We start from the raw sequence: 24,098 nt of genomic DNA on the forward strand, positions 1-24,098 counted from the left end.
TTGAAAAAATAGTCTAGCTTTCTGCCAAAGTGAGCCAGAAGAAAAATCCAACGAATGGATATTTTAATTCTAAGCAGCTTTAAATTATTTTAGGAACTCAACACAAAACTTTACTCAGTATTAAATAAATAGCCAAATGCATTTTCCCAAATATTTTCAATCATGGGGGAAAAAAGTAAGCTATCAATATTTTTGATTTCTAAAAGCCAAGTTTAATAAATTAATGAATGCATGCCAGACAAAAACACAAAATTGCAACAGGAACTCAATAATAACATAACAGAAAATGTTCCGCATTGTACTTTTTTATTGGTGGATAATTTACTAAAGTAACAAATCTGAAAACACAGTTTGCTTTTGCTGGAAAGAAAAGACTATGTTAGCGAAGAACTAAGAGAAACCAGAAATGAAGCGTCTGAGAAAAGTTGGCGTATGTTCTAGTCTATGGCAACGCAGCAGCCGGGGGGACCGGTTCATCCATTCATGTGCGCGTTTACAGAAGCGTCAGAAACCAATGACATAGAACCCAAAAGCGAAGTCACGACAGATCGACTCTGCGAAACATGCTGAATTACAACCACAGACTACCCGGGACGGAGAGGCGGTGCAGGCTTGTTGTCTCCTTTGTGTGGGGTTCCCTTGCCAGAGAGGGGGCTAATCATGCAATAGCTTGAGTTTCTCGTAACATGATAACACCCAGGGGCACTAGAACTGGAGTGCGTGTTCACTGTTTTACAAGGACGGCGGAGCGGTGCTACGGAAACAATGGAAAGTTCCTTCATTTTAACCTGGCTATCTGCCCGAACTTCTAACCAAGAAATGATGCAGCTATAAGAGCCAATTAAATTACTATAAAACATTCCTTCATCTGTAAAACATTTTTTTCCCCTGCAAACTAACGTTTAAAATAAAATGTCTTCATTTTTGATAAGCAGCTCCACCACCAGTCTCTGGTATCGGATATCGTTCAGGGCGGCCATGGCGTCTAGCTCTGGAGATCTCATCAGGGTCGGGCCGAACACGATGCCAAGGTTCTCGGCATTCATAAGGTTCTCCTTCTCGTGGAGGGTCACTCTGGAAAACAGAAGCACAGGGACGTGGCATTGCATAAGTCCGGCATTCTGCACGGTGCTGGAGCGCTATAACCAAAACCAGGCTCACGGTCAAGGCTGCCGCCTACTTATTCCCGCCCGTAGCTCTTCGGCTACGCTCCTTCTGTGTCCCCCTCTTCACCTCAAAGTAAATCATATCAATAAATTAAACTTCTGGTATCACCGAAGCTCCTGGCCGAGCTCATTGCTGGAGTGTGCGGGGTGTCTGCCTGTAGCGGACGGGAGGCTGGGTCGTCTCCATCAGCCCTCCTTCCACTTGGCTGCCTGGTTCCTGGGATTTTTACAGAGTATCTGGGGAGGGGGGTGGCGGAGGCACAGACTGGGCTGTGGTCAGGAAGACTGAGGGAGACTGAGGGAGGCTGAGTGTCCGTCCGTGTTAGCTCTCCTGCTAGGTAGCAAAGGCCCGGACTAGGGCTGGAGAGCCATTCCTTTGCGTTAGTGCTAAGGACTTAATTGCCTCCATATATGAAGCAAACTTGAATTTGCAAGTGAATTTGTAAGCATATTAAATACAAGTTTTAGCTCCCACTGCTTTTAAGGAGGGAAACCGTGTAAATGTTAAATGTGCCACCAGTTAAATATTCATTTCTGGGTAGCTCTTGCCGAGAGGCATACGAAATAGATGTCAAGTTCTGTCTCTTTTGTTTCTAATTGGCTTTATATTTTGAAATCCTAAAACCACTAAACTCGATCCTACAATTTAAAACCATTTGCTTCAACTGGTAGAGAGTGAGAGCGACCGAGCAGGGAAACGAAGTTACACCACCATTAATCTACTTAAGACATTAAACCAGAAGTAGCCGGAATATTTTATTTTCTATTCCTCCCTCTACCTCTTATTTTACTCCACTTTTTATAGCAGTTTTCAGTGTGGGAGACATTACGGCAATAATCTAAAATCCTGTCACCCAGGGTGAAGTGCCCGTTTTGGAGCAAGAAGTCAGAAAAGCGAGCCTTCTGGAGAGTTGCTTTGCTCTTTCTTATGCTAATGCTCCTGCCCCGACAGCTACCACCTTTCCTCTTTCCGCCAGAACCCGGTTCTGGTGGCAGGACGCAGGGCGCTCTCACATATCTGCACCCACAGACCCCAACGGCCAACGCGGCCGCATCCAGCCTGTGCCCGGCACAGGTGCGCACTATTTAGCCTTCCTTCTACGTGTGCGCGTGTCTGTAGTTCCTCCCTCAGCGACCTGTCCTTTCTTGCACCTTTGGTTTCATCTCATTCTTAACCCTGGGCTGCAGCACAAGGAGCAATATCCGGCCCGTGACTTGCCTCTTGAGATGTGCCATGAGGTACCGCAGGGTCTCGCAGTGGGCGGGGGGCAGCAGCCTCAGGGCCTCGTGCAGCGCTTCTAATTGCTCATCCGGATCCATAATTTCTAAAACAGCAAGTCGAACACCAAGGGAAAGAACTTTAACACCTCGTATAAATGCTTCACTGAATTCTGTTCTTGCAGTGATCACCTAGGGCTGGTCCAAAATACTTTCTTGCAGATCCTTGCCACCCCCCTCCCCCCGCCCAGCTATGGAAAGTATTTTAAGGTCCAAGTCTCCAGTTTCTGCAAGGCTTGGTTTCGGCACGGCGATACCGTTTACTCAGACTTTGGGGGACAGCCCCCACTTGCTTCACTTGAGTGCCTGAGAGTCTGGTCACTGGGGACCTTGGACACTGGGTAGATAGGCTGTCACGCCAAAGAGTTCAGACACATGTATGCACAGAGTAAAAACTGAGACATTCAAATGAGATCATCTTACATTACAGACATACTGAAGGGAGGTTAATTCCTTCCAGGTCTTCTGAACATCCCAGTTCTGCCGAGGTGACCCCTGCCAGAGGCTTCGTTGATATTCATGCTATTTTCTTTGTAAACCAAGAGAGGTATCATCCAGTATTTACTTCCTTGGTTGTTTTTTCTTTTTTTAAAAGATTTTATTTATTTCACAGAAATCACAAGTAGGCAGAGAGGCAGGCAGAGAGAGAGGAGGAAGCAGGCCCCCTGCCAAGCAGAGAGCCAGATGCGGGGCTCGATCCCAGGACCCTGGGATCATGACCTGAGCCGAAGGCAGAGGCTTTAACCCACTGAGCCACCCAGGCACCTCTACTTCCTTGGTTTTAATTTACTCTTTGTTATAGAAAAAAGTCAAACCTATCCTCAGAGCACAAAAATATTCTACTACATAGGACAACAGGAGAATGTAACGAGCCAGTGAAGGCAATTCTAAACGTTGGGGGTGACAGCAGGGCCCCTGAAATAAATGCGGCTCTTCTGAAGGTAGAAACTTCAAAGGGAACCATCTTCATTTGGACATTTTCATTCTGTGTTGGCCAAAATACCCAGCACGTTCCTTTGAGGTCACAGATTGCATTTAGTTCATCAATTATTTCCATAATCAGAAGCAGTAGACGTCTGTGGAATGCCGTGCTCTCAGAGCACCCTAGCACATTCCTGCTTCTCCTCAGATGTCAGGAAGATAGGGAGCCTTTGAATATCAGGGTGCAGGGCAGGTGCAAGGGGACCTCAAAGTGCTGAGTCTTAATCAGAAGAGCAGCCTTGAAATACTGGAAGGCCATAGCTGACCACAATGTATCATTTAAGACACAAGACTAAGAATGCTGGTTTTCTTTCTTTTTTTTTTTTTTTTTAGTAATGATTTTCATCCGACCCTAGGTACTCTTATTTTTTTTTTTTAAGATTTTATTTATTTATCAGAGAGAGATCACAAGTAGGCAGAGAGACAGGCAGAGAGAGTGAGAGGGAAGTAGGCTCCCTTCAGAGCAGAGAGCCTGACGTAGGACTCGCTCCCAGGACCCTGAGATCATGACCTGAGCCGAAGGCAGCGGCTTAAACCACTGAGCCACCCAGGCGCCCGGGAATCCTGGTTTTCTAACGTCTAAGACAAACCGACTCCCAGGCCATGCATCAGAGTCAAGTAAAGCTGACATAAAAATGAATGTGAGCGTTCCTAGCATTTGGCAGTGCAGATCTGATACATGTCAGAATAGGAAGAGTGAAGCTTTTTAATTCAAGGAAACTTCAGGGGGGGGGCCCGGCTGGCTAAGTTGATTAAGCGTCTGCCTTTGGCTCAGGTATTGGGATCGAGACCTGCATCAGGCTCCCTGATTGGCAGGGAGCCTGCTTCTCCCTCTCCTTCCTGCTCATGCTCTATCTCTGTATCTCTCAAATAAATATTAAAAGAAAAAAGAAACTTTAGCCATTAGGATTTCTGCCCAAAGCTCACTCAGGGTTCCTGGTTCGTTTCTCAGTATTAAAGGATGTATTATTTGCCATGATAACTGATACATTGTCTTTGAAACTTCAGGTCTTTAAAGAATGTCAGTTCATGGGGCGCCTGGGTTAAGCCTCCGCCTTCGGCTCAGGTCATGATCCCAGGGTCCTGGGATCGAGCCCCACATCGGGCTCTCTGCTGAGCAGAGAGCCTGCTTCCCTTCCTCTCTCTCTGCCTGCTTGTGATCTCTCTGTCACACAAATAAATAAAAACAATCTTAAAAAAAAAAAAAAAAAAAAGAATGTCAGTTCATAACAGCAATACCATTTCGGATACTGAAATTTAATCATTTAATTTCTAGAATTAAAACTCTATTTACTATAGAAAACTATTACTTATAATTTTAACATGGGACTAATTAATTTGAAACTATATTGTTTTGGAAATTGAAAAGAAGAGTAATGTAGTTTCCTTTTAATTTTCATATTTAATCTTTGCAGAGAGACTCTTGAGATGGTGTGAAATTAGGGATGGTGTTGGTGGGCTAGCAAGTAAAATTCCCTGCTCACAGAGAGCTGCTTCTCTCTCTCGGAGGGTGACTGACAATCCACAATGAACATGGACTTTCCAGTCTGTACTATATTAGGTTGAGGCCAGTGCTTCGGAAAAGAACAGCAGGGTAAGAAACACTGCAAGTGCGAGGGGGTATAATTTTAAATGGGGTGGTTGTCACAGACTTCAGTGAGAAGGCAGGTCTTGAGCGAAGACTCTGAGGGCGTGGGGGGATGACCCACATGGAGATCGAGGGGAAGGGCTTCCAAGCAAAGGAGCAGCCGTGTAAGGATGCTGAGGGGCAAATAGACCTGTGATGTCTGAGGACACGTGAGAAGCCAGAGGTGGCTGCACTGGAGTCAGCAAGAGGGGGAGGGACGGAGGTCAAAAAGGTCATAGAACACTGTTGTGTTAGGTGCTGTGGGCTATGCCGGGGATTGTAGGCTATTCTAGAGAGAAATGGGAAGGTGCTGAACAAGGACTTGATGTGACAGATGTTGCTCACAGTATCTCAGAGTATGGAAAGGCCAAAGTAGAAACAGACTATTCTAGTAACTATTACAAAAATCCAGGTGAGGAGGGCGCCTGGGCAGTGCAGTCGGTTAAGCATCTGACTCTTGGTTTCAGTTCAGGTCATGATCTCAGTGTCGTGGGATTGAGCCGCACAACGGGTTCCGTGCTCAGCGGGAAGTTGGCTTAAGATTCGCTCCCTCTCCCTCTGCCCCTTCCTCCAGGCTAGTATATGCTCTCTTGCTCTCTCTGAAATACATAAATCTTAAAAAAAAAAGACCAGGTGAGGAATGACTCTAGCTTAGACCAGATGGCGGCAGTGATGGTGACGAGAAGTTGCTGGATTCTGGTTATATCTTAAAGGTAGAGTCCGTGGGATTTCCTGATAAGGGATGTGTGAGAAGGAGAAGATTCAAGAATGAGCTAAGTTTTGGCCATAGGGGACTGGGAGGATGGAGCCTCCATAAAGGATACGGGTAGAAGAGGTTTCGTGGGAAAGGCCAGGGTTCTGCTCAAGATGTCTATCAGACCTCCAAATGATCATGCTGGTGCTGGTGAATCTGGTGCTCAGGGTGAGGCCAGAGATAGCAATTTGGGGGCATACGATAAACTGCATTTGAATACTCTGACATCAAATTGACAGAGACTTTTCCCTGGAATTAATTTTTCTCTATTTTTTTTTCCTACTTAAAGGACTAGTAACCATATTCTTTTTAGAGAACAGCAATCTTTTGTCCTAAGAAGACCATGGCATAATTTAAGCAAAGACAAAATGGAATGTATTTAGAGATGAACAACCACCATCAGTTGTTTCGAGTATGTGAAAGGCTTGTATGCGGAAGAGGGGGATGTTAGGACCATTGCCAATGGGAGGGAGTTGAAGGCAGGTGGCTCTCTGCTGTGCACAATAGGGCCTTCTGACCGTTAAGTCTGTCCACTGGCAGCTGTCTGCTGAGAGAAGTGGCGATCTTGCAATTACCGGGTATTTAAAAAAGAATGTGTCGTAGAAGGAAGTCTTGTTAACATGACCCATTAGAAGATCTAAGAACTCTAAGAGTCTGTGGTTCTCAATATAAAATTATGCTTACGCATTCGACAAGTATTTATTGAGCACCTATTAGGTAAGTGAGGGACTCTTGCAGGGGCTGTGGGAAAATAAACATGAGCAAGAGTACTTCCGCTTGTAAAGGGGTCAGTCTAACAAGGAAGGCAAGACATGAAGGCAACCTTTCAGCGTGAGGGAAGGAGGCCATAACAGAGGTCCAGGCAAAGTGTGACAGGGAGACGGAGGAGAAAGATGGCTCGGAGGCTGAGCGGAACAGAGGAGAGAAAGATGGCATCTGCGGAAGGTCTGGAAGGATGTGGAAATGTGAACATGGTGGGGGCAGGAAATAAGCACCTGAACCTGTATCAACATCTAGTTAAAAGCCCTTTTTAAGGTATGTGCTGCCAACTCAAAGAGAGAAATAGAAATTCAAATAGAAGAAGAAAAAAGACTTAGCCAAGGATAAGGGGTGACTCAGTGGCAGAGTTGAGGGAAAAACTTGCAAGTTCTCATCCCAGGCTTCAGGACATTCTAAGTTGTTTAGGACGAAGAACCCTGGGTTTTATTTCTGAGTTTATCTGACTCACTCAGGATTACACACTGAATCACATTTTCTAAGATCATCTGGGAGCACAGCTCTTAGAGTGCTTGGCCAGAAAGATTTCCACATTCAGTCCCAGCAGCACCACTGTCATCGTGGTCAGAAGCGCCCGAGTGCGGGCTTACAGAGCATGCCTTCAAGAGGCACCTGTCTTCCAGGCCTTTGCACCTGGTGTGTGTGTGTGGTGGGGGGCAGCAGCAATTTCTTCCCTGGAGGGGAAGGGGAGGCAGTGAGGAAAAAGGTAGTCTGAGACTTCCAGGTGGTTCCAGGGCACTTGCCAAGGGATTACGAAGACCTTCAAGCCCTTCGATGAGATGCCCTGGCCTCCACCACCTGTGTGTCCCTCTTCATTTCCTGTAGCCACTCCCCTCCAGCTCCCAAGCTGTGCATGTCTGCGGGAGGCTGCCGCAGCAGAGCTCAGACAGCTTTGGCAGGAGAAAGCTTTAATGTGAACTTTGAGTTTCTGTTGGCAAGAAATGCTAATAAATGCCAGAGAAACCCAAGCCTTCAAGAAGAGCCCCCCTCCCCGCCGTTCCCTAGGGGCTGAGTGAGAAAAAGGTTCAAGAGCCCCTGCATCAGGAAGGGTCGGCCAGCCCTGACCATCTTTGGGAGGACTTCCTGCCCTTCTGTCTTCCTCCCGTGGGTAAGTCTTCTGCTCCTCCAGGGAGCCAGGCAGTGGGCTGAGTGGAGAGAGAGGGGCTGGGACATTAGACACATGTGAGTCAGAATGCCAGGGCCTCTCCTCCACCAGTAGGACCTCAGACAATTTACTTACACCCTATAATATCTCCCTCCTAAAATGCTATCCTGGCGGAGCGCCTGGCTGCCTCGGTCGGAAGGGCATGCAACTCTTCATCTCAGGGTCATGAGTTCGAGCCTCACGTTGCGTGTAGAGATTACTAAACTAAACTAAACTAAAATGAAAAAAAAAAAAAAAACCCAACTGAAATGAAATTGTGGCTGTAAAGTGCCTAATATGATTCCTGGTACCTAGTATATGCTGCACAAATCTTAGCTTCTCTTGTCTCCCTTCTGTGCCTGTGAAGATAAGAGAAAGGCTGCATCTATTGTGTCCAAAGATGAAAGCGATGCGAATGCGAAGAGACGTAGACAAGGACACTATATTTCACAGACAATCAGATCAACAGCAAACACATACAATAAACACTGATATCATATTTAAGTATTAAGCCATGGTTTTGGTGTCAGGGAAATCACACCTCAAAATAGCTGAACTTATGAGAAGGACTCTACCGTGATTTAGGACGTTTCTATCCTGTGATGGGCTCTGAAGAGCTCTCTGAGGTTCAACGGGGGGTTCACTGATGGGAGACGGGAGGCCTGTTCCTGATACAAACCCTGAACCCTGACAGATTGTTTGGAAGGTTAACCGAGGTAGCTGAAGTGGGCGTGGGAGGATGAAGGTGAAACAGTGTGGGAGTGTGGGGGGCAAAGGCCTTGAACCCCATTAAGGAAGGCTTGGAGTTTTCTTCTGCATCCATGAGGTGATTGTGTTGAGTTCAGAACCTGGGTCTGAAGAACTGCTTTGTCCCCTGCTAATGGGGTGCCCTTGGCTTCGGCGCAGAAGCCAACTTCCAGTTTTACCTCAAAGTGACACTGGGGACAGGAACACTGTCCACTTGGGCCCTCAGTGTTGTCCTGGGGATCAGGGCAGACTGTGGACTGAGCAGCCCTTCGTGATGGATGTGTCAAGTGCTGCCCATGTTCATTGCCACGAGGCTTCTCTTCTGGGGCGGAAATGTCTGGGCCACAAAAGAGGAACCCAGAAGCTCCCGCAGACAATTTTCATGATCAGCACCAAATCCATCCCAAAATAAGAGGAGTTAAATTCCCATGGAAGAGACCTAAAGGCTTTCGGGCTCCTAACATGGACATTTGTACAAATCAGTGTCGTTCTCTTGGCTGTTCTCTACATGAGAGTTGGGCTGACCCGCAAGAAAACAGGGCTCCAGGGAACTAACCACAGAAATTCTCAACAAAAGCACTGAAGGGGAAACTAAAAATGAGAACAAAGCAAGTCTGTACTTCACGAAATTTCCAAGTCAAAAAGCAAATCAGTGTTACTAAGAAAGTGATGTTATTATTTAAAGATCAAGACAACATATGGTTTTTAAGAGAGAAAAGAAAATGACAGAAATAGCTTATCTTTTCTAAAAAATGGCAATGCCAACACTTAAAATCTGTTAAAAATTCCCTTCTTTAAAAAAATGTACTGTGAATTACAGGTATGAGTTTTGCACCATAAATACAATTTGGCATATGAGCCTTTGCTTTTTCTCATTTGCATCTCAACTAGAACTTAAAAAAAAATACTTCTTGATCTAAAATCGTGTTCCCTAAAGTATGATCCACCGACCGGTGCCAGTTCACAAACTGTCTGTTAATGGTCTGTCACAGGATAAGGACAGAAATTGAAAGTAAGAATTTAGAAACTTTTATGGTATCTGATCGAGCAACTTTTATGCCTTGCTAAATCTAGTAACAAAATAGTTTGATCCTGTTTTTCAATTTTATTTTTCTAGTTATTCATTTTTACTTTCTGGAAGTGTTGGTCCTTACCTAAGGAACACTGGATTAAGCCTTACTTTGGAAAATGAGGGTTAGCCCATTACAAAGAAGCTTCTGACGGCAGAAGTCATAAATAACCGATGTTAGAGAGGAGATCAAAATTCTTGTGAGCATATTAGCCGTGAAGAGAGGCGAAGAGGAAATACTTAGTACGCATTCAAGAAACTCAGGAAAAACCAGAGAAATGATTACCAGGGGGAGGCAGTCTGTGGGGTCATTCGGAATGTGTGGCTTCATACTTACTGGCGGACTCGATAAACTTCGGGTAGGCGTCGTACGTGATGAGTGGGATTGGGAGATCCCTGAAGTAAAGTTTCAGCGCGCCAGTGATGATGTTGATGTCTTCATACATGTTCACAGAAATATCTGCCTTCTCCCCATCTTGGAAGGAGGTTAAAAAAATAAGAGTAAGTGTCTGAATGCAGAGCACTGTTTTCATAACGTGTTTTTGTATACAGTCTTTAGAGATTGGCAATGTATCAGTTTTTAGTATCAAATTCTGTGTGCTGATGTATATAAATGATCAATTTTCTGTGGAAAGCGAAATCTTTTTTTTTTTAAATTTTCTATTCTGAAGTTACTTATTTTTTCCAGTTTTAATGAGGGGGGAGTACAAGAGGACAGAAGTCAACAGCAATATTTGTAAATTCCAGGAGTACTTGAGAATTCCTAGGGGAATGAGTGGAATTGATTTCTTTCTTTTTTAAACAAACCTAGAGAATGTGAAAAATAACAAGAAAGTCACTCCTAACTTACAAAAGGCCACCTCTGACTCACCCCAGGCTCTGACACATGACCATGACGTTGGGTTGCTGTCTAAGCCCTGGAGGTAGGCAGATAGTGAGAAGCACGAGAGTAAAATGAAACAAAACTTTAGAGTGTTGAAATAACAAGAAAAGAAGTTATACAATAGAGGAGTATTTCAGAGGAGCTGGGTCTTAAGACTCTTGAGTGAAGCTGGCCTTCCTTTACTCCCCTGCATTTAGTCACTGGTTAAAATACCTGAATTTGGGGCGCCTGGGTGGCTCAGTGGTTTAAGTCTCTGCCTTCAGCTCAGGTCATGATCTCAGGGTCCTGGGATCGAGCCCCGCATTGGGCTCTCTGCTCAGCGGGGAGCCTGCATCCCCCTCTCTCTCTGCCTGCCTCTCTGCCTACTTGTGACCTCTCTCTCTGTCAAATAAATAAAATATTAAAAAAAAATACCTGAATTTTCATCTACAAAAGATTCAAGTAGTGCCTACTCTGAAATGACCTTATCCTAGGTTTCTTTTATTCCGTTTGGCTTACGAATGATTTCTGCCAATTAAAAAGCAGCCTGTTCCCTACCCTGATATTAGAATGGCTACAATCCAGAACCCTGACAATGAATGCTGGGAGGACAAGGAACCACAGAACTGTACATTGCTGCTGGTGGGAACACAAAAGGGTACAGCCACTTGGGGGTAGGCGGTTTCCTACAAAGATAAACATACTCTCACCATATAATCCAGCAATCACACTCCTGGGTATTTACCCAGAAGAGGTGAAAACTACTTATGTCTACACAAAAATGTGCTCACAAATATTTATAGCCACTCTCATTCATAATTGCCAAAAAACTGGAAGCAATTGAGATGTCCTTCAATAGGTGAATAAACCGATATATCTAGACAAAGAATGTTATTGAGCAACAGCAAGAAAAGAGCTATCAAGCCATGAAAAGCAATGGGAGAACTTTAAATGCATACTGCTAAGTAAAGGAAATCAGTCGAAAAAGGCTACATACTCTGATTCCGGCTATATACATTCTGGGAAAGGCTTAACTATGGAGTCAGGAGAAAGAACTGTGGTTATCAGGGGTGCAAGGGGAGAAGGGGAAGGAAGAACAGGTAAAGCACAGATGATTTTCATGGTAGTGAAAGTTCTATGTGCCACGGTAATGTGGATATATGACATTATGCATTTGCCAAACCCATAGAACTCTGTAACATAAAGAGTGAATTTCAATGTGAGCTACTCACTTTAGTTATTAAGAACGTACCCATGTTGGTTCATCAATTGTAACAAATGTACTATACTAATGCAAGATGTTAACAATGGGAAACTGGGTTGGGGGGGCATGAGAGGAGAGGTCATATGGGAAATCTCTGTACTTTCTGTGAAATTTTGTAAGCTAAAGCTACTGTCAACCTAGAACTGTAAATCTAAAACTACTACTACTTTTTCTTTAAAGAAGCCTCTTTTAAATGCAAAATGTCATGGCGTATCATACATTCACATTCAAGTGTGAATTAGATCACCGGTATGTGTCTTTCACTCTTGGGTTGAAATCGCGGGCTGTGGTGGTACAAACTGGGACTGACCACTTTCTGGGAGGAGAAAGCAATGTAGACTGCTTCCCTGGGGAACCCTGAGCAAGTGGGCAGGTGCTAGAGGCCCAAAGATTTGGAAAAAGGGATGGGAGAGCACAAATGGAAGGTAGAAGAATTGCAAAGGCAAGTATCACCTCTATCAATGTTTTTACTCAGGAAAAAAGAAAGAAAACTGGTATTCTCTCCTGCCACATGGTTCCTGTTTCTGCCATCTATTAGTTATTTTTCTATGAGAATCCGGATGTCAAATATTCTGTCTCATGGGTTACACATCCAATTTTTAGTTTGGAAAATAAAATTACCACCTTATAGTTCGGTTCTATGACAAGTTAAATCGAATTGAACTTAGACATGGATCTGAGAACCCTTCTACCAATTCATCTAATTCTTTCTATAGTAAGATACTGCATTCATTGCATCTTCATCCACTCTCCCTTCACTTCTTACTCTCTAAGCCATAGCACTTTTCAGGGCCTTGACAAGGACAGCCTCAGGGCTTTTGCACAGACTCTTCTCTTGCCAAGGTCTTTACATATTCTATGGTCAACCTCTGTTCTTCTCTGGAAAAGCCTCTTCTGATCTCTGGCATCCCCCCAACCCCAACAAACTAGGTTATATTCCAAAGTTATTAATATTTTCCTTTATGGCATAAATTCAAATAAAATCAGTAACGATTCTGTGGTAGGGGCATCTAAGTCATTAGACTGGGTCTCCACTCTGTCAAATATAGTGATGGGATACATGGATGACAGGCGGTTTGATGGGAAATCTGAGATCTGTAATGACTTAGATTCTCCCAAACACCCTGCCCTATCTTCTCCGTGATTTCTGGTAAATTTAACTGTTCTGTGTATATTTTTATGAACAGGGACCAGCCTTGGGTGCTCAGGTACTGGTAATATAGTTACATTTTATACAGTTTCTTCCTCACCTTGAAATGAAACACTTTAATATACTAATAAAAAGTAAAATTACAAGCTTTTAATTTGGAATAATAATCAATGACTTAGACAAGTAATATAAAGAATAACATAAACTGTGCCTTCTTGGCAGAGGGCATTGTTGTCCTAAGTTAATGAACATGCTGAAGAACATACCTCTGTCAAAAGCCATCTTGACATCTTCGATTAAGTCACTAAATCCTGATACTCGATACAGTCCTTCAGAATTAAGACCTGTAAAAATAAAGCAAGGGAGCTAATTAGTTTTCTTTGGAATTATGCCTTTTCTCCAAATTTTAATTTCTTCCCATACTTCAGGCTGGGGAAGTAATGTGCATGAAAGAGTGATTAAATACCTTTGTTTAGAAACCTCTTCACATTTTCTCCTAAAATAAAACCACTGCACTTACAGTTTTTAAACTCTGACCTGCTGTTACCTGAGTATTTGTAATTTGGCTCACCACTTAGTCTAATTAGATCAAATATGTTGAGTCTTAAGGGAAATAATTCATCACTCCAATTATACCATAATTCTTTACATAACCGAAGACTAAGATAACCATATTAATAGGCCCATACCAGTGTTTCCCAAATGGGAAATAAGAATTGGGATGCAGCGCTGTTTTTGGCTTAGGTTAGTTTTAATGGAGCATTTACACCTTTGCTTCTTGGACCTAGAAAATGTAAAAAGTGAAAAACAAATTGCTATCTACATGTCAACTTTTATAGACTAGAAGCATCATCATCCATAAAAATATTTAAGTATATTTCCTGTAACTAGTTCAATGTACCTTAAAATCAAGCTAGTTCATTAGATGCTACACTAACTCATTTCAGGCTTTCAGATCATTGGACATCTGAAATCATTCCCCCCTAAACTTACAGAAGAAGACAACTGGACTATGCAATGAGAGGCACCCAGAAGGGCATGAGAACTTGCATTAATGGTGCATTACAACTGCTGAACCACACCGGAAATGCCTCACCTCTAGATTCAATTTCCCTGATGCACATGTCCACCACCATTGGTCGCTTGGTGATATGGGCTTTCACGAGTGTTGTAAGGTCACAACTGTACACCTTCTTGACATGTTTCAAGTCTGGCTTACAGTCATTTGGGACCATCTTGGAACACTGCTTATGAACATTCAAACCACAATCTAAAAGAAAAATACAGAAAGGAAAATTTCATCAATGTTTTGAGCAGAGTTTTGAGCATTCTGGAGTGTTTATTTTAGCAAAAGACAGTCCGTCCAGCTTCAGTGAGGCTTAAAAGGGGACTAGCTTCCAGCAGTTTCTGCAGAGTGTAAAAACATTCTTCCCATCTTTTCTCTTGGAAAATTTTGGTTTCAAGTCAGCAGATGAGAATTCTAGCTCATGCTTCATTTCTTACTTGCTGTGTGATCTTATGAGAAATTCAACCCAGATCAAATAAAATTAGTGTTTAAATGTCTAAAAAATGTAATATTATGCCAAAGAGGCAATGTAAAATTGTCCATTTCTTCAAAGTGACCTAAAAATTATATTTGATGTGGGATATAGAATTATACTTTAATATATTTGATATGAAGAGGAATTAGATCTCCAAAAGTAAAAGTATCCCAGGGTCTTCTTAAAATCATGCCACTCATATTCATATGTCTTCATAAGCCTTGATATACAGATATATAAAACAATAAATTTAGTGGCTAAAAATAGCCCTAGTATGATTTACTATTAGCACTGGCTTACTGATGCCAAGCACTAGTCCAAGTGCTTTACATTATTTCCGTTAACTCATAAAACTTTATAAAATAGGTACTATTTTTCTTCTCATTTCATAAATCTGACGAAACCGAGCACATGTTAGTGGTTTACCCAAAGTCATGCCCTGAGTTTGCAGTGGACCTGAGATTTAAGCCTACAGATGTTTCTAGGGTCTACGATTTTAACACCTATACCATCGTGCCTCTCCTGAAGCTTGTCCTTTGCTTTGTAATTTTACTGAGTTGTAACTTCTAAGATGCCAGAACTCAAACATCTTCTAGTTAATGTTGGGAGATATTTCATTTTCAACAAGAAGAGAGCAATGGAATTTTAGAAGGGACAGAGAAGCATTCAAATATTTTGCTCTATTAAAGAGTGATAAACCATCACTGAATAATTTATCTAAAATAAATGTCATCTTTATGTTTCTAAAAACCTAACCCATTTGATGTTTTTCACAAGGACTTGATGTTGACCCCTTGTAAATCTGATTCAGTGATATCCAGGTCTTAATGAAACAATCTGAAAATCCTACAAGGCCACGGCCACTGCCTGTGGTCACTGGGCAAGCTTTAGTTTTGCTTGCTCTTTCAGCAAATATTGGTGATTATCATTCTAATAATGACTTGGTAAAGCTGCAGTCTAGTTCTATAGGGCAGTAACAATAAACAGAGATGAGGAACATTTGCCAAAATTTATAAATGGAATCATTCTTTCGTTAAATATGTAGACACTGCCAACTTGTAAGGCGTACGTAAGGCCCGTGTGACTCAAAGGGAGGAATTCCACTGTAACGAGCACCTCCTGTGTGCAAAGACAAGCTAGGTGCAGAGGGACACTGGGTCTTTGCATATGTGTGTAGAGAACAGCACTGGAGAAGGCACAGCCAATGCCAACAATGCCCATTGCTAAAGAATAGCAGCTGCTTCTTTGAAGACAGAAATGGGCCTCCAGAGCACTGAGCTGGATCTGTATTACTGGAGGACATGGCTTGACAACATTCTGTAATACTTAGACAATGTCCAAGTGATTACATCACCCAGACCCCCAGTTCCTCTTTATATCTCTCTTAGTTACTGGTAAGATTTCTGATTCAATCCTAAGGCAAATCAATGGCAAATGTCCACTTAAAAGTCCTTGTTTCCCCTGAATATTTTAATGTTTTCTGTAACTTCTCTGAGTTAGAATCAGCTCTCTCATCTATTAGCTGTGCGATTTTGAGTGCCTTTCCTGTGCCTCAGTTATGTAAAATAGGAATCATAATAGTATTTATTATTATTATTATCTATCCACTATAGGTTCCTTTAATATTAACATATGCAATTTCTTAGGCATAGTAGGTTAGAGGTGTTTACCAGGACTATGTGGCTGTCATTATTGAGAAGAATCTTTTGAGAGGCCTTTTCTACGCGGCAGCCGAGGGTCCATTACATGGCATTGTCCCAATCAGCCTGCGGTCTGAAGCTAAGTGGAATTCTGGGCCAGCTCCGTCCGACCCATGTGAATGCGACAGGACGTGGATGCCTGGGGTTATGGCTGCTTCTTCCTCTTTACTGTTCGAATACATTTCATTTACACAAAAGTGTCTCCAAATAAGTACTTAATTTTTCTTGGCTTTTACCAAATCTGAGTTTTCAGCCACTCATTTTTCAAGTATTTTTTCAGCCTCTCTCCTCTTCTGGGACACCAACAACGCAAATGTTAAATCTTTTACTATTCTGCTATAGGTCTCTGAGGCTGAGGTCATTTTTCGAAGTCTATTTTCTTTCTCTTGTTTGAGTTGGAGAAGTTCTATTGATCTGTATTCAGGTTCACCAGTTCCTTCCTCTGTCCCCTCCGTTCTGCTATTGAGCCCATCTATCCGGTGAGTTTATTGTTAATGCAATTTTCAGTTATAAAGTTTCCATTTATTATTTATTTATTAAAAAATTTTTTAAAAGAATTTATTTATTTATTTGACAGACAGAGATCATAAGTAGGCAGAGAGTCAGGCAGAAAGAGAGGGGAAGGGAAGCAGGCTCCCTGCTGAGCAGAGAGCCCAAGCCTGAGAGAGCCTGAGATCATGACCTGAGCCGAAGGCAGAGGCTTTAACCCACTGACCCACCCAGGCGCCCCTCCATTTATTTTTTGTCTTCATTTTCTATTTCTTATATTTCATTTTGTCTCCAGAGTGTTTATAATTTCTTGCTGGAGCATTATCGTGGTGGCCGTTTTCCTGGTCTAATCATTCTAGCGCCTAGGTCATTTCGGTATTGGCATCTGTTGATTCTTTTCTCATCTGAGGTGAGATTTTCCTGCTTCTCAGTATGAAGTGTAATTTTGAACTGAAGCCTGGATATTTTTGACTGTTACAAGAAGACTCTGGTTCCTACTGAACATTTCTCTTTTAGCAGAGAGTTAACCTGTTGAGATTCAGAATGCGTGTCCTGGCTTGCTTTTGTAGGCCAAGGTTCAAATACCTCCCTAGTTTGCAAAGCCTTTGTAACATTACTGCAGTGCTATTTTGCCCACCCTACCTGTACGGTACCCAAATAGCAGGACTGTATCCCACATTCTGGGGAGGGAGATGGCCACATCCTTGTTACTGCAGGGTGGGGATGGAAGACAGGGTTTGCCCAGAAGCCTGGTTGAGAAGGAATGCCGTGCCATGTGGAACCACAGGGTACACGTGGAAGACAGGTTAATGTCCTGTCTCAGCTGCCTCATCACTGCAGGTCAGGGTGAAGACAGGGCTCCCCCCACAGACTTGGGCTGAGAAGGTGCTGCTCCTACTACATGGCAGGACGGAAGTCCAGGTGTCACCCACAGGCTCAGCCAGGAGGGGTACCGCGTCCTTCCTGCCAGGCAGTGATGAAATACAGGGCTCCACTCACTCCCAGGGGGCGAGGTGCACCCTGTCGACTGCAGGGCAGGGCGAAACCGGGTTCTGCCCATAGACTACTACAGGCCACTGCCACATTGTGCCTTGTTCCTGATGCTCGCCTGGAGGACAGCAGGAAGGGCAGGAAGGGTTCGGCTGGCTACCCTTTCCCAGGGCTTTGGCTAGGAAGAGAAGGCTTTTCTTTGGATTATCTTTGGTCTGTGCTTATTGGCACTGCTGGGTTGTGGGCTTCTCCTGTGCCTAAGGCTGGGGATACAACATGGGAGGGAGGAAAAAAGCCAATCCCAACCACCAGGCAACTTGCTGCAGGGTTTCTGGGGGTGGCCTGCCCGCTTTTCTCCACTTTCATAGTATTCTCATAGCTGATGTAGAGGTTTGGTACAGGGTCTTTTGTTATTAATATTGTGACTAATAAAATGAAACCTATTTATTCATCTCATCCAGAACCGAAAGAACTCCTCCATAGTATTTAAATGTGTAAAAGTCAGCAAAGCTTCATAATTTCATATTAATGTTGATGTGCCTCATACTTGAAGTGTGTACAAAGAAGCAACAGATCCAGTTGGAAAGGGCTTTTGGTAACAGCCTATCCCAGTGCCTTTACATTATAGAGGCAATAAAGCTCCAAGAGGCCAAATGACTTGTTCCAGCCAGAAAGTGCCTTGGCCTCTGGATTCCCAGCCTGTGCTCTTCCCACCCCTTCACTAGCTGTGTATCACACACTCAGAGTTATGGTTTCCAGCTCTGAAGATGAATTTGCTAGTTTCAACCTCTTACTTGGTAATGTTTATTGTACCCATTGTTTGTTGTATAGATTTGAGTTTAAAAGATTGTTATATTTTACTGTTTCATATCTATCTATCTATCTATATAAATGATTTGGCAAGGACTTTTTTTAAATCAGTATACTTTTATTTTTTTAAGTTATTTTAATTCCAGTTAAGACAGTGTAATATGAGTTCCAGGTGTACAATATAGTGATTCAGCATTTCCATACGTGACCCTGGGCTCATCACAAGTGTCCTCCCTAATCCCCATCACCTACTTCACCCATCTCTCCACCCACTTTCCCTCTGGTGACCATCAGTTTATTCTTTATTGTTAACAATCTGTTTTCTTGGTTTCTCTCTCTCTCTCTTTTTCCCCCTTTGCTCGTTTATTTCCTAAATTCCACATATGAGTGAAATCATTGGTAAGGACTTTTTTTTTTTTTTTAAGATTTTATTCCGTTGACACACAGAGCACAAGCAGTGAGAGCAGGAGGCAGAGACATAGGGAGAGGGAGAAGCAGGCTCTTCACTGAGCAGAGAGCCCAACACACGGGGCTTGGTCCCAGGACCCTGGGGATCACGACCCGAGTGAAAGGCAGACACTCAATCAACTGACTTTTAAAAAGCGCCCGTGGTAAGGACTTTTAAAAAGCAGTGATAGAAGCAGCTACCCATTATATTCTTGTTTTGTCCTTTCTTTCCTTCGGTATAAATTCCATATGGAAAACCACTACAAAGCAAACCAGTAAAATTTTGACACATTATCAAAACATGTGAATAGCACTAGTGGTCTGATGTAAATGCTAACTTTTTTCCATTCAATAATTGGAGTCATCTACCACTTTAAACATTAGACTCCTAGATTATTTGTGACTCAGTGACAAGTGGGTAGAGTGATGACTGAGCTCAGATTTAGGAATTAAGGAAGAGGAAAATGTTTTCTAAACTGATCTCTTTCTTCCATTTGAATAAGAATAAACTATGGGGGGCGCCCAAGTGGCTCAGTGGGTTAAAGCCTCTGCCTTCAGCTCAGGTCATGATCCCAGGGTCCTGGGATTGAGCCCCACATCGGGATCTCTGCTCAGCAGGGAGCCTGCTCCCCCACCCGCTGCCTTTCTGCCTACTTGTGATCTCGGTCTGTCAAATAAAATCTTTAAAAAACATATATAAAAAAAAAACTATGGGGGGCGCCTGGGTAGCTCAGTGTGTTAAAGCCTCTGCCTTTCGCTCGGGTCATGATCCCAGAGTCCTGGGATCGAGCCCCGCATCGGGCTCTCTGCTTGGTGGGGAGCCTGCTTCCTCCTCTCTCTCTCTCTGCCTGCCTCTCTCCCTACTTGTGATCTCTGTCTGTCAAATAAATAAATAAAATCTTTAAAAAAAAAAAAAAAACAAAACAAAAACTATGGGACAACATATTCTACTCGAGTTTAGAAATAAATTTCAAAAGCCAAATTTTTGGCAGGATTAGCTATGAAGTCCTTCGGACGAACAAAGGATAGGGCAAAGTCTTGAAAATAAAGCATCTTTATACCCTTAAGTTCACGGTGCAATATACCAGCTCTGAGCTCGCTCTGAAAATCGCTCCTGCAGGAACTAGCCATACATCATATTTCAGTTTGCCATTAAGACTTTATTTGGTTTTCATCCTTATTTATTAAAGTCATATAACTCCTCTATCGTTCCATTTCTCCCAAGGAAGCTCTACACTATAAACAACAACAAAAGTCTGTAAAAGATCATTTCATTTGTTACATCTCTTGGTTAGTAGGTTATTTTTATGCTACAGTGAAACATTTCCCCCTCCTAATCCTTCAAGTTAATAAGCATGGACTAAACCATATGAAAGGAAAAATGAAAAAACTCAACTCACATTTTATTCTGTCCTTTCTTTATTAATGTTTCTATTACGTAGACACTAACTTTAAGCTATTCTCAGATTTCAGGATTCCTGGGGTTTGATTTCTCTAAAAAATGGATGTTTCATATCTAGAAAGCACAAAAATCTATCTTTTGAAAAAAAAAAAGCTGATTATTATTCACATTATATTGCTAACATTAAAAGGTAATGTGTGTTTTGAAAGGAAAGATAATTGTTCATTCTTTGAGTGTTCATATTTTATTCATTTCTTAAAAAGATTTTTTGTAAAGTACTCTCTACCCCATGCGAGGCTTGACTCAACTCCGAGATCAAGAGTCACACGCTCTTCCAACCAAGCCGGCCAGGTGCCCCATGTGTGTTCATATTTCAAATAACCGCAAATCAAATTTTTATTCTAAAATGTGTCTCTTAGATAGCCCCCTCCCTGAATCTCCATCCAGGGAAAATGGGGATAGCCCAATTCTCATATGTATCAGAAGTCATTACTTTCATAAGCAAAACTGTAAAGAATAATTTATTCTTTGGATATTTGTGAAAATACTGCTATACGAAACTTCTAAACAAGTCTAATCAACTTCTCACTGGTAATTTATAAGGACAAACATAGGAGCTGGGTGGCTCAGTTGGTTAAGTGTGTGGCTCTTGGTTTTGGTTCAGATCATGATCTCAGGGTAGTGAGAGCGAGCCCTCTGTGGGGCTCTGTGCTCAGCATCCGGTCTGCTTGAGACTCTCTTTCCCTCTCTTCCCCCCATGCACGCGCACGCTCTCTCCCTCTCTCTCTCAAATAAATGGATACGATTTTTTAAAAAAAGGATAAACATAACTTTTAGGTCCAGTCAATCAAAGCAGTAATTAAAATAAATTACTTCCACTTCTTTTCTTCAACCTAAAAGCTAAGCCCTTGTATACTTTAAGCAATGAATATATTTTATTACTAGGAAAGAACTCCCATTTCCTGTTGTGGTGTGTGTGTGTGTGTGTGTGTGTGTGTGTGTGTGTGTGTGTGTGTGATGACAGCAATGTGAATGACACACTGGAAACACAGAATCACTTTAAATAACCAATACTAAGTTGATGTGTGATTTACAATTATTATCTGGCTTAATTCTCAGACTATTGTGGCAAGGCTGAAGTGAAAACAACTCAGGAATGCTGGTGGAATCATGGTCTTTTTGATGGGAGGGGTGTTTGGCAATCAGTGATTATATAACAACAGATTATTTTAAACTTAGAAGCTTCCCTTTCATAGAGAAAGGAAAAATGGTTTGGGGAAACTCTTTTTTGTCTGAACGAGGATCCTTTGAACTCTGCTGTTACAAACTACCTGTTGTGCTCATAAATATTTCAGTCTCGGCTCCCGAGCTGCCGTTCCATGCTCCCTTGCCCCGTCCTTGTAGTCTTTCAAGCAAGCTAGAGGGAGGGAGATGTTGGTAAATCAAGAGGATGTTTGGTGCCTACTCTGGGATCTCGGGGGCAGGCGTAGGAAAGGCCGTGTCTGCACTGCCTGGCCCTCCGCTGCCCTCTTCAGCCACAGCCTGCCTCTTAGCCAGTCTAGAGTGTGTGGGTCGGAAGGGACAGCTTGCCTCTCACTAGCTGGATTCAGTCCGATTCTGGTGGTAACTCTGCCAGCCTGGTGCCTGGAACGCCACCCGACAATTCACATGATATTTAACAAAAAAAAATAGAGGGGGGTGGGGAGATACAAACTGATGCTTTTGGCCAATGCTCCCTGAAAAATTCCTGACACGCTCTATTCTGCCTTGGTGGATTTCAAAAAAAGATACCAGAACACAAAGCAAGCTGTCTTAGGATCAAAAGCTGATAAATACGTCTCTTTTCGGATAGGCAGTTAACCATGCCCTCTTCCTTCAGAAGTAATGTCTTAAATGTTCAGTGGCTAGTGTATGAGTTTCCCATTGCTGCTGTAACAAATTACCATGAACTCAGTGGCTTAAAACGTTAGAGTTCATGTCCTAGTTCTGGGGGTCAGATGCCCCAAGGCCACAAGTTTCCCTAGGTGGATATCAAGGTGTCAGTAGGCCTGTCCTCCTTTGGGAGGCTCCGGGGAGACAGCGTTTCTAGAGGCTGCCCACATTCCTTAGCTCCTGGCCCACTTCCTCCCTCTGCAAAGCCAACAGACTAGCATCTTCTCCCTTTTCTGATGTCTGCTTCTGTCCGTTTTTCAGACTTTGCCTCTTTCTTGTAGGGACCCCGTGACTGTGATTATCCTGGGCCCACCCCAACCATGGAAGGTCATCTCCCCATTTCAAGACCTTAGCTTGAATCAGTCTCTTTTGCCATTAAAGGTAACATACTCACAGGTTCCAGGGATTAGAGAGTGGACTTCTTTAGGGAGATATTGTTTAACTTATCATAATTCTCTCTATAAATATTCTTAATTCTTTGCATTCTGTTTTAAAGTGGATGGCTCAAAGGTCAGGATCAGCCACTTCAGATCTAAGAATTCATTGTCATAGAAAAGAGAACGAATTCAAATGCCAACCTTCACATTTAAAGAAAGGAGTTGACTTGTTCTTATACATTAATATGGTTCAAATCACAGAGAACAGAATGCTTTTACGGACAAGGCATAAAAATGAAAATTCTCCTCAAGGCTTTTCTTTCAATTCCTACACAATTGTGGAGACTATTAAGGTGGGTAGCTGTGGAAGGGGGCAAATCACTTTCTCTTTCCTTTTCCCTCCATTATTACTATCATAAAGGTTCCAAAGCATTTCTTTCAAACATGATTTGGGATTGTAGCATATTGTCAAGGGTTATGCATACAAGAACCTATTCTCTGCTAACATAGCAAACTCAGAATTCTTATGTAGATGGGCTTCATATTTCAAAACTTAAATGATATACATCATTACTCCAGTGAAAGAGAAACTTTTAAATCAGTGATAGTCACAAAGCGTTCAAGAAACTGTTGCAAGGGGGCGCCTGGGTGGCTCAGTGGGTTAAAGCCTCTGCCTTCGGCTCAGGTCATGATCTCAGGGTCCTGGGATCGAGCACCAAATTGGGCTCTCTGCTCCGCGGGGAGCCTGCTTCCTCCTCTCTCTCTGCCTAGTTGTAATTTCTCTCTGCCAAATAAATAAAAAAATTAAAAAAAAAAAAGAAAAGAAACTGTTGCAAGTTCTTAGCTGGTCCGGCTGTGTCAAAGTTTCTAAATTTATATCTAATCCCTAATGCTGATTGAGACCAACATTCCTTAAGCAGGTGATCTGTGCTCAGGAACAAGCACTCCCACACTGTAGACGGTCTTAACATCACTTGAGGTTCCAATGTGTTCCCCTCCAGTTCAAAGGCTTACCCACAGCCTGCCTAATCTCACCCTGACTGGTAACCACCAGTCGGAAGGCTGACAAGATTATCCTCATTTATTCTCTGGGCAGAGATTTGCAGTTGGGGTTGTCATCTCTCTAGGATGATGGACGAGTCAGACTGAATCTGAGCCGAGACTCTCTTGGAGATACCTCTGCACGGTTCAAAGTCAACATGTGGGAAATTTTTATCCCTGTGTGTGGCAGGGAGGTCCTTGAATGGATTTGGCTAATGATGTATGCCTGGAACCTTACCATGCCTTAGTGACACTAAGGGAATAATAACTGAAAAAAGGACTCGGAACATTAATGTGCGTTGCATATTGTACCTTGCTATTAAAAAAATGCAGTTTAGAAGTAAGAAAAAATCAGACCCTAGAGATTTCTGTACATAATGGGCAATAAAAATATTCCACTAAAAATCATGCCACAGAGTTGCGGGGGTTGCCTGGGTGGTTCTGACCGTTGAGTGTCTGACTCTTGATTTCAGCTCAGGTCATGGCCTCAGGACCCTAAGATCGAGCCCTGCATCAGGCTCTGCACTTGGTGGGTGGAGAGTCTACTTGA

At 42.8% G+C, this 24,098-nt stretch overlaps 1 protein-coding gene across 4 annotated transcripts in view; it reads right to left on the reverse strand.

Annotated features, from left to right (window-relative positions):
• Positions 1-289: 289 nt before the first annotated feature.
• Positions 290-24,098, reverse strand: part of CHN1 (chimerin 1) — a 215,465-nt gene continuing 191,656 nt past the window's right edge. For all 4 annotated transcript variants that reach the window (XM_046019506.1, XM_046019507.1, XM_046019508.1 and 1 more), the window contains 5 exons: positions 13,916-14,089; positions 13,086-13,163; positions 9,881-10,018; positions 2,386-2,491; positions 290-1,074 (listed from right to left, as the gene is read on the reverse strand). In XM_046019506.1, the coding sequence (XP_045875462.1) occupies positions 903-1,074; positions 2,386-2,491; positions 9,881-10,018; positions 13,086-13,163; positions 13,916-14,089 (668 nt within the window). In that variant the 3' untranslated portion in view covers positions 290-902. The remainder of the gene's footprint in view (positions 1,075-2,385; positions 2,492-9,880; positions 10,019-13,085; positions 13,164-13,915; positions 14,090-24,098) is intronic.

The sequence above is a fragment of the Meles meles genome, chromosome 9, assembly GCF_922984935.1.
Source record: "Meles meles chromosome 9, mMelMel3.1 paternal haplotype, whole genome shotgun sequence".
NCBI classification, from domain to species: domain Eukaryota; kingdom Metazoa; phylum Chordata; class Mammalia; order Carnivora; family Mustelidae; genus Meles; species Meles meles.